Here is an 11,001-nt window from a genome sequence, read left to right as displayed (position 1 = left end):
TAATTCCAGTTATTTGGGTTTTTTGCTATTTAATTGTAAGCGTTCCTCATATATTTTGGATGTTAATGCCTTATCAGATAAGTGATTTGCAGATGTTTTCTCCCATTTCATAGATTTCCCTTTCACTCTGCTTACTGTTTCAATTGCTCTGCTGCTGTTGTGGATTTTTTTTTTTCCTCACAGATGTACAACGGAATAAAGGAACGTGTAGCACAATCAACTTATGACTTTATAAACTTCAGTTGAACTCTTCTTTGAAAACCAAGGTCATGTTAAATTTATTTTTTTTCTGTAGCACTTTTTTTTCTAACAACACAATACTCCATATGCAAATGTCAAATTAAATGAAGGTTCTTCAGTATTGAAAAAAAATTAGCTATTTTGTCTGACCTGATTAAGACTGGGGAAAATGGGGGCGCCTGGGTGGCTCAGTGGGTTAAAGCCTCTGCTTTCTGCTCAGGTCGTGATCCTGGGGTCCTGGGATGGAGCCCCGCATCAGGCTCTTGGCTCAGCGGGGAGCCTGCTTCCTCCTCTCTCTCTGCCTGCCTCTCTGCCTACTTGTGATCTCTGTCTGTCAGATAAATAAATAAAATCTTAAAAAAAAAAAAAAGACTGGGGAAAATGTGTGAAAGACACACAGTCACGACTTTTAGGTCAACAAACAAAGGTTCACCAAATTCAGTAATACTGAGGGTACACTGGGGCAGTCTTTAACAGGTTGGAATGATTACATGAGGAGGATCAATAAAGGAAAGAACTACTCCAGATAGTAGGTAATGAACTTGGCTTTTGTTACCTCTGAGAAAAAATAAAGGCAACAAACACATAGAAATTTGAAAATAATTTAGAGAATATATGTATTTAAAGGAAACCTAAATTCCTACTCAGAGAAGATTTTTATAATTACTAATAGTGTATATGTACCTATGTGTTTCTCCCTCATGGTCTCCCCAGTCAGCCCGTCAAGGTAACTAGTACCCTGACCTTGGTGTTTCCATGTTCATGCCTTTTTAAAAGGTTTATCCTATGCTAGTATAAATGCCTAAACAATATATTCTTGTACTAGTTTTTAAATTTCTATAAAGGGTATCTTACTATGTGGTATCTTCTGGGACTTGCCTTTCCCCTCAATGTTATATTCCTGATATTTTTTATGTTGCTTCATTTTAGTTACGGTTTAATTTTTTACTGTTGTGTAGTATTCCACTCTGAAAATAGCACAATTTTTCCATTTTTCTGTTGGTGGACAACTGAATTGGTTCCAAAGTTTTGCTTTTACAGATTGTGCTATTATGAACATTATTATACTTGTCTTCTGATACACATACGCTAAAATTTATTTTGGGCATATACACCCAGGCATTGGATTCAACTTCACAACATAATGGATGTGCTTGCTATCTGATGTTGACTTCAGAGACAAAAACCTAACATGGCTGCACTGGGACTTCTGTGGGTTACAGAATCCTAGACTGCACAGGCCATAAACCCAACCCAGTGTAACAATTCATCTCCCCGCCCCGCCCAAACTCCCCAGGCTAGAGGGGCAGAAGGAGACAAGTAAAAGCCCCTCCCCCCCATGCTTTCAGCTCTTTTCTTGCCTTACCCCTGATGATGGGAGATTCTTTTCTTGAGGCTTCCAAGTAGTTGACTAGGCTGGGTCCCCCAGGGCAGAGTCTGGAGATTTCGCTGATGTCAGACATGACACTCATCCTGTAAGGTCCAGCTTAATTTCGATCTCCTTCTAGGTATCGTGCCTTATCCTGGCCCAATTCAATTCAACAAACAGAATTTTAGCGCTTAACTATACCTCATTAAGCTAGACACCAAAGAATCAATGTGACACAAAGAGGTCAAGGAGCTCTCAAAGAGCTGACACTCCAAGAGAAGTAAGGTTAAAAAAAAAAAAAATCAGATGTGGTGCGATGATTGAGGTGCACATAGACACACGGATGAGGAGTGCAGAGCTGACACTTATCTCAGTCAGCTGTATCCATGACTTCCTTCCTGGATCTCTGATAGCTTTTCTTACCTGTACATAAATTCTTTATTCAGCATGAGAGTTTGCATTCATGACAATGGTACCGTTTGCTGAAATCATCCCCATGTAAAATGGTTCTAACATAGTATATCCAGCATGGTCCTCTGGCAATTGAGCTTCCATGTTTTTAAATCCACCAAAGTCATGGGGCGCCTGGGTGGCTCAGTGGTTTAAGCCTCTGCCTTCGGCTCGGGTCATGATCCCAGGGTCCTGGGATTGAGCCCCGCATCGGGCTCTCTGCTCAGCAGGAGCCTGCTTCCCCCTCTCTCTGTCTGCCTCTCTGATTTCTCTGTCAAATAAATAAAATCTTTAAATCCACCAAAGTCATGAAATACCTCTGGTCATCATTTCTTGCAATTCCCATTCACACAACTGTGAGTTGATCCTCTCAGGCTGCAAAGACGTTTATCAGCCTTTACCAGTTCCCAACTGCCTCCTGATCCTTCTCCCTGAAGGTGTTAGGAACCACCATAAAACTCACATTTTGGAGAGTGCTAGGAACCACCATAAAACTCGTATTTTTTTTTTAAGATTTTATTTATTTATTTGTCAGAGAGAGAGAGAGAGCGAGCGAGCACAGGCAGACAGAGTGGCAGAGAGAGAAGCAGGCTCCTTGCGGAGCAAGGAGCCCGATGTGGGACTCGATCCCAGGACGCTGGGATCATGACCTGAGCAGAAGGCAGCCGCTTAACCAACTGAGCCACCCAGGCGTCCCTCGTATTTTAATATCCAGCATGATTCTATCCCTTTGTTTCCTTGTGGCCTGTCTGGAGTGATCACACGCACATTTTTGTAAATCACAGAATAAATGGCACAAAGAAAGAATAAGGTGGATAACATCGTACCACATGATTTAGGATAACATGGTAGAATGCTCATTGACTGAAGTCATTATAAAATGGTGTGCAAACCCATTGGCCAAAGGTTACTGTAGAGTCTGTCAATCTATCTTTCATTGGCCGTGACTGTACAATAGAGTCCAAATGTAGAAAAAAGCATCATTATGGTACCAAAATAGACTCAAATATGTCTTTAAAAAATATTTCAGAGACAAGTATATTAAAACCAATAATTGCTGTTTTGGCAATGTTATGCTTGATCATGTATTTTTGAGTTTAGTAGGATCCTGTGGGAAATTTTCACACACCCTCCTTTTATTGCTTTATGGAAAAGCGTATTACTGCTCCCCTATCCCAAAGTCTAAACCCTCTGTAGACAGAAACACTATCTAATCAGTATACTTAACATAGCACAAAATTTGATAGGTAGTAGAGGACAACAAAATACCAGCATGTAATTAATATTTGCTGAATGATGCTGGAGCAGGCGGCAAGTAGAAGAAGCAAAGGACCACCCCAGAGTCTAACACCTAGCTTCCACAAGGCTGAAGTTTCTTAATCTCAGCACTACTGACCACTTTGGGCCAGATAATCTTCTGCTGTGGGGGCTGTCCAGTGTGTTATCTGACGGTTAGCAGCACCTTTGGCTTCTACTCACTGGATGCCGATTGCACTACCCCGACAACATGAAGACCAAACATGTCTCTAGGCATTGCCAAATGTCCCCTTTGGTGGGGGTGGGGGATTGCCTCCAATTGAAACTGTTGCATTAAATCCATCTCACTGATTTTCTTTCAGTCACCAGATTCTGGTCTGGGCAAAGGAAGGTAACTCCTGGTCTACAGAGATCAGGACCTATATCATGTTATGAGCGAATATACAATTATGGCTAAATTCTGAGGATCACTCTGTGCACATTTATTTATACTCACCTATCTCTGTTACTCTAACAAAATACTGGGCAATTTGTAAGACTATTTATGTGTGTGTAAAGGACAGAAAGAGGAAAAGTAGAAAAAGTCAAATTTATTGGGAGTAGTTGAGAAACACTGCAAGTGAATTATTTACTCATATTTGGCAGAACCCTTTGTGGTCTCAAGCTTCAGGAGGGCAGATAAGTTCCTCAGTTCTGTGACCAGGTGACCAAGGAGGGCTCTCATATCCTGCATTTGTTTGAGAAGAATGCCCATCTGGTGATACAGATGGGGATCTGGCACCTGTGCAGGAGTGGAGAAGCCTGGATCCTTCAAAGGGGTGGACAGTGAAGGCTGAGGTCCAGGGGAGGCCGCTGGAGTAGGTTCTGGAACAGCTGATTTCTGAGGAGCTGGATTCAAGGTGGGGGGTGCAGCCAAGCTGGAGGGACCTGCATTTTGGGGTAAGAGGCACATATTATCAGAGTGAAGTCTGACTCTGGTCCTAACCTCATATTCGTGGTCAATCTTTCTTGTTTTCTGAAAGTGGCTGCAGCAGAGAGCTGAAGACTCCCTCGTGGTCAAAATTTGAATCTGAAGCTTGGCTACCTCAGTTTGAAAATCTTTAGTGATGAGGCTTCGTCATTACAGGGCTATAGATCTCAGCCAATTCTTACTCTATCAAGGTGGAACCTAATTCTGGACAGTGTGGATGTGGTAATTGGTTCTAGGTCAACATCTTCACTGTATATGACATTACTGTAATTCCTCATCTTTGTGCCAGCCTTCAGGGTTTTGAGGACACCTCCACTGGCCCCTTGGGTCACCTCCTCTTCAAGATGAGTATCTTCTGCTCCCTCCATTATTTTTCTTATGACATGGCTTCAAGCCCCCTCATTGCCCTGGTTACCACCTCCTCTGGATATATTATTTCAGGTCAAGTGCAGCCTTTTTTTTTTTTTAAATTTTATTTATTTATTTGAGAGACAGAGATCACGAGTAAGCAGAGAGGCAGGCAGAGAGAGAGGAGGAAGCAGGCTCCCCACTGAGCAGAGAGCCCGATGCGGGGCTCGATCCCAGGACCCCGGGATCATGACCTGAGCTGAAGGCAGAGGCTTAACCCGCTGAGCCACCTAGGTGCCCCAAGTGCAGCCTTTTTAATTGGGGGTCCCTGAACTGAACATAAACTCCCGACTACCTCATCTTCATTCTAGATACTATATTCCTGTGGATTCCCAGAGTTCATGTAGGGAACAGGAGGTCTATGGAGCAGCAGCTGTGGAGCTGGCTCAGGTCTTGGTTTGGTAAGTTGTGCACCGTGGTCTGAGAAAGAAGTTCCCTATCTACGTCCTCTTCCATCCCCAGGGACTCTGGCTTATTGTTCCTGACTCCTCTGTGTCCTTCTTAACCTACTTTTACCAAACCCAAGCTCATGGGTTCAATCTTTTCCCTCACTTTTCATACACATCTGACAAACACGCACTAACTTACCCTGCACCCGGATCTCCAGCTTGGAGCTCTGTTTCCAAACTTGGTTGTCCTCAGTGGCTGCCTCACACCAGTAGGACCCAGAGTGTGCCTCTGAAGCTATGGGGATCTGTAGTTCTGGGGAGAGGCCTCTGTCACGCACTATCCTGCTGTCCTTATAGAAGGAGTAGAAGAGGCGGGCGGTTGACCTCTGCAGGGGCAGTTTTGTCTGACAGCTCAGGGTCACCGGGTCTCCCTCTTGAGGCTCAGCTGAGGGGGTGGCTCTGAGAAGTGGGACTGGAAATAGTTCTGAGGGAGAGAGAGGTGAGAAAGAAGAGCTCAGCCATCATACATTCTGGTGGACCCATGCCAGGCAAAGAACCCAGCCACAGTTTCTTCCCACTATTTCCATCAGTAATAAACACTCTTAGCAAAGCAGGATCTGAGCCTTTCAAATCTTCTCTCTCTTCAACTAAACAAGATTAGGAAAGACCCAGAGATGGACAAATCTGACAATAGTCCAGATGCCCAATCAGTGAACACTGGGAAGCATGGATCTGTAGGACAGAGCTGTGGGAAGCATACTGGACTTGGAGAGGGCTGAATGACTTGAGAACGTAATACTGAGATGCTGTCCCTCCTGAAACCCAGCTTGGGCATTTGCCAGCAACCTTTTCCTTAGCCTTCAGTGATCTTGCCACCTCCAGTGACAGACAGTCTTGGTCCCTCTGTGTCTCTCCACCTGCTCTTGCCATAATGACATTCCCTTCAACTCTCACCTTGGACCTTGATGGCCACAGGAGATGCTGTTTCTGGGCTCCCAGGACCAGGGCTTCTGAAGATGCCACTGCAGTGATAGTGCCCGCTGTCAGCCTCTCGTACCACGGCAATGGAGAGTTCCCTCTTGGGTCCAGGAGGACCCATTGCTGAGCCATCTCGGTAGAAGGTCACTTGGGTCAATGGCCAGTCTTGCCAGGCCTGGCAGCGTAGAATCAGTGGGTCTCCTTCAAATATAGGGCTGACTGGACCTTGGAGGATCAGCCAGTCTGTGGCCCAAAGCAAGAGTTGAGTGTGACCCATTGCCTTCCTTGGGAGTTCCCCGTGCTACCCACATAGACTCCCCCCTAAGCTTTCTCTGAGAGTCCGGGTAATTCTTGCCCTTAGTTGGGAAAGAAGAACAACTTCTTTAAGGACTAAGACTGAGGCAACCCTGGCTTTCGTGGGCTGAATATGGCGAGGAAGGCACAGTAGTCCCCTTCATCCACAGTTTTGTTTTCCATGGTCAACTGCAGTCCAGAAGCAAATGATCCTCCTTCTGATATATCATCAGAAGATCAATAGTAGCCTAACACAGCATCACAAGGCCTAGTCATTCCCCTCCCTTGCCTTATCAAGTAGGCATTTTATCATCTCACATCATCACAAGATAGGTAGGTATTAGTACAATAAGGTATTTTGAGAGAGGGAGAGACCATTCTTATAACTTTCACCATCGTACATTATTATAACTATTCTATTATTAGGCATTGTTTCTAATCTCTTACTGATCTCTTACTGTGCCTAATTTATATTTTATCATAGGTATGTATGTATAGAAAGAACAGTATATTTAGGCTTTGGTACTCTCTGCAGTTTCAGGCGTCCACCGGGGGTTTCGGAACATATCCTCCATTGATAAGTGGGCGGGGGGGGGGCGGGGGTAGGTACTGTATCTCATCCCATGGCCAGTTTCCTAGGGGCAACTTCCTGAGTGGGTTGGTGGGCTAAACAGGCAGGTTTGGGAAATGGGAGAAAGAGAAGGCCTGTATTTCCCGAGACCTCACCGTAAGACACAATCAGATGGAAGGGTTTACTGAAAGTGTAGCCCTTGACCTGGAAGTCAACTTCCCTTGGGGCTGTGAAGTCCTCCTGGGAATCGCAACTGCTGTCCTCCTGGGTCCTGACCGGTCCTTCACATTGCAGCATCTCAAAGCCGGCAGCTGAGGAGGGCATGGTTTGAGAACCAGAAAACAATGTTTTGACTTGGAGGAAGAAGACAGAAGACTACCCTCCACAAGGGAATCTCCAGGGGAATCATCCTTTTTAGAATGAAAAGGGGAAGATGCCAAAACCCATACGGGTCTCTTGACCCAGTACTTTTAACTTGATTCACTGGCTTTCCAGGGTTTTCGGTGAATGGACTGTGGTATGAGGAAGAGGGCAGGGAGAGAATGGCAGAACGTGAACTCACCAGCATGACATCCAGCTGCTGGCACAGGAAAACAGAGGCCAAAGGCAATGATGACCCCAGAGCAGGCAGGCACAGTACACAAGGGAAAGGCAGATGATCAGATTTTAACACTTACTGGGAGGTGTTTAATGTACACCACACACCATGAGACACTTGTACACATGATTTTACTTAGTCTTGACAAGCTTTCTAGGTATGTGATTTCATGCCCCATTTTATAAAGTTAAGAGAAACAGGCTTAGAATAGTTCAATAACTTACCCCAAATTTCAAAAGGAGTAGGGAATGGAGCAAGAAAGAAAGGTTGTCTGAGTCCAAAATCAGTGTTTTCTTCACTTCACTGTTTAGACTTGATCAGCTGTAGGTCTCAGACCTTCCTTGGGGGTTTCCTTCCAGATTTTCATTCTCTCAAAATGCCCTTGGCTCTTCATCCATGAATATATTATCTACCAATGAGTTTTCAGGACCTAGTGGTGTCTCCTCCTCCCTTGCTCCCTCCTTTCAGGTCTTCATTTTTCAGCTATCTCTACCTTGATGCCCACTGTCCCTTAAACTTTCCATGGCAGCTGTAGAGCCCTTCCAATGTCCTTCTCTCTGCTCCAAACCTCTGTTCCCAGTCGTACTGGTAACTGTGGAACAATTCTTTCTTTCCTTCCAGGTTGAAACTTCTCACTGCTTCTCCTCCATCTATCTCTTTGCTCCATGGTTGACTCAAGCAAGGTAATTTCCATTCTTCCCATTTTCATTCCTGCTTCTTGTCCCTTAATCCCTCTCCCCTTCTTCTGGCCCCATAACCATTCCCATACACTCAATCCTTCACTCCATTCTTTCCTGACCGACTTGCCTTTATTCCACTCCTGAAAGCCCAAAACTCTTCTTCGACCCTGTAACTTCCCCTAGCAAGGTCCTTTTCCACTTCCTAATTCTCACTGCATCAGTACCAGGTGTTTTCTTTAGATCCTGCTTCAGCTCCCCTCGCCACCCCGCTGCTACCTTTTTCAGTTCCTCTGCTATCATTCAACTAGACTCAGCCTCCACTCCGTTTTGAAAATGAACTTGTGGGTTGCCAGGCACTTTCACTCAGTAAATTATGTGGTAGGTATTAGGCTCATTTTATGAATAAGAAAATGGAATTAGAGGGGCACCTGGGTGGCTCAGTTGGTGAAGCATCTGCCTTCAGCTCAGGTCATGATCCCAGGGCTCTGGGACTGAGACCTGCATCAGGCTCTCTGCTCAGTGGGGAGTCTGCTTCTCCCTCTCCTGCTATACCTCCCCGACCCCAGCTTGCGCTCACTCACTCTCTCTCTCAAATAGATAAAATCTTTTTCAAAAAAGAAAATGGAATTAGAGATATAAAAAGTGAATTTTCCAAGGTGACATAGAGCTAGTTAATAGAAGAAGAACAGCATGAAACCAGAGCGTCTGGAGTTCTTGCCACAATAGCAGTGCTGTGTCTTCATACAGTCACCCAGTCCTTTTTCTACTTCAATAAAAGGATTCACCAATTTTTTTTGGTCAGGGACAAAGCAGATGCTAAAAATTCAAACATAAATTTGATAAGGTTAAAAAACAAAAGCAAAAACAAAAAGCACTGTCCCTGTCTACAAATAACTCAGTTTAGTGGACAGCAAGGTCATACGAGGAGATGATTTCATGAGGAGGAAGGTAATAACAAAGACATGCAACAGGCAGCCACTGGGGCAGAAAGAAGGGTTCAAGGAGCTTCCCTGGAAGATGGCACCGATGCAGAATCTTCAGGGGATGCCTTCAAGTTTGTGAGTGAGAGGGAATGGGGCCATGGAAAGAGTTCATTTCAAGTTGAGGTAGGAGTTTGAGTGCAGCTTGGAGGTAGGGAAGAACGTGGTGTGTGAGTGGATAAATACGAGCCGGTTGGGGTTTATTACAGCGTAATATACAGGCCTCCAGGATAACATCAGAGGCTGAAGGGTTAAATAGGAACCAGGCGATGGTGGGCCTTGTGTGCATTGGCTGCAGAGCGCAGAATCCATTTCAAGGGCACAAGGCTGAGACATGGATGGAGGTTAGTCAGGAAGTTACTGGACTATCCAAAGTCCGCAATGATGAGGGCTTTTCCTAGCATCCTATTAGTTCTGTCTCTGAGAACAGTTTAGAAGATACACTTTGCCAAACTTGCTGATTGATCATATGCAGAGGATGAAGAGGGAGGAGTCTAGGTGTTCTCCCAAGTTTTTAGCCTCCATGCCTGGGTGGGTGTTATGAACTGAGACAGACACAGTGAAAGATGAAATTAGGGAGAGGTAGGGGCCAAGAGGACAGCTCTAGTAATATTGGACTGAGAAACCTGTGAAACATGCAGCTACATATGTCTTGTGCAAAGTTGGATCTTTGTGAAACTCAAAAGCATGATTAGGATTGGTGATATGACTTTGGACTCTCAAGTAGATAGCTGAAGCGGTAAAAATGATACAGGTAAATGAACTCACTAAGGAGATTGTGTAAAGAGTGTAGGGTAAGGAGGCAGAAATGCAACAGTAGAAAACACCAGCCTATAAGGGGAAGAGAATAGAAGCCACCAAAGAGACAAAGACAGGTACACGGAGGGCAAGGAGAAAATGGCATGTGGACAAAGACTCATACATGGAATGCAAAGAGAAAATGGCATGTGGAAGTCAGGCAAGCAGAGAATGCCGAGAAAGAATAAATGACCAACACTGCCCAATGCAGCAGAGAAGTCCAGCAGCAGAAGAACTAAAGGGTGGGCAATGGCGCAGTCACTATGGAAGTCATTGCACCCTAGGCAAAACTGTGTCCAGTGGAAGCCAGACTGGGAGCACTGAGGTATGAGTGAGAAGTGAGGAAGTGCAGAAAGCAAGTGCAAACTACTCTTTCAAGAAATTTGAGAAAAGGAAGGAAAAGGGTTGAGATGGTAGCTCAATAGGGTATCACAGTCAAGGACACTTTAAGAATGGAAAAGGCTTGAAGATTTTTATATTCAAAAAGAACCATTCAATCCAGCACACCAGTCTTTCTAATACCTATCCTTCATTTCCCACCTGCACATTGCTTCTTTGGGCCAAAGTCAGTCCACATATCTTTCCACTGATCAAAGTCAGGCATATCTCCAGTCCCACACCAACGTTCAAACATATCACTTACCCAGTAGCATCTGTACTGCCCAGAGCATGGTAGGAGAAAAGTTGAGGACCCCAGCTGTGAGGACACAGCCCAGCTTCATGGTGACTCTGTTTAGGTCTTCTGCAGCCTCTAACACACTGATTTTCATCAACACGAAACCTCTCAAATTAGAAAAGAGGAAGTAATCTAACTGTCTCATCTCCTTGCATCTGGGGCCTATTTTCAACTTTGTGATTGGCTTTCACCAGTCAGATTTGGCTAGGTTGGCCCCAGCATCATCTACACCCTTAGGGCTGTGGATGAAGTATCAGCACTCTCAGTTGTTCAAGAACTCCCCCACAGAGCTCAGAGAACTTCCCAAGCACACAACTGTCTGATATCCTTCTGGACTTCATGA

The 11,001-nt window shown here is 44.8% G+C and overlaps 1 protein-coding gene across 2 annotated transcripts; it reads right to left on the bottom strand.

Moving 5' to 3' along the window:
• Positions 1–3,890: 3,890 nt before the first annotated feature.
• Positions 3,891–10,753, bottom strand: FCRLA (Fc receptor like A). 2 transcript variants are annotated; one of them, XM_080825192.1, is made up of 6 exons: positions 10,622–10,743; positions 7,489–7,541; positions 7,082–7,237; positions 6,038–6,304; positions 5,283–5,567; positions 3,894–4,243 (listed from the first exon to the last, which is right to left on the bottom strand). In XM_080825192.1, exons 1-6 carry the CDS (start codon positions 10,702–10,704, stop codon positions 3,945–3,947), a joined length of 1,143 nt encoding a protein of 380 aa, XP_080681318.1. In that variant the 5' UTR covers positions 10,705–10,743; the 3' UTR covers positions 3,894–3,944. The 2 variants fall into 2 exon arrangements, with proteins under 2 accessions (XP_080681317.1, XP_080681318.1); XM_080825191.1 differs by lacking the exon at positions 7,489–7,541 and having other exon boundaries at positions 3,891–4,243; positions 10,603–10,753.
• Positions 10,754–11,001: the final 248 nt, after the last annotated feature.

The sequence above is a fragment of the Martes martes genome (assembly GCF_963455335.1).
Source record: "Martes martes genome assembly, chromosome: 15".
Lineage (NCBI taxonomy): Eukaryota > Metazoa > Chordata > Mammalia > Carnivora > Mustelidae > Martes > Martes martes.
The sequence above is the reverse complement of the archived record's forward strand: the minus strand, read 5'-3'. Positions and strand labels throughout refer to the sequence as shown.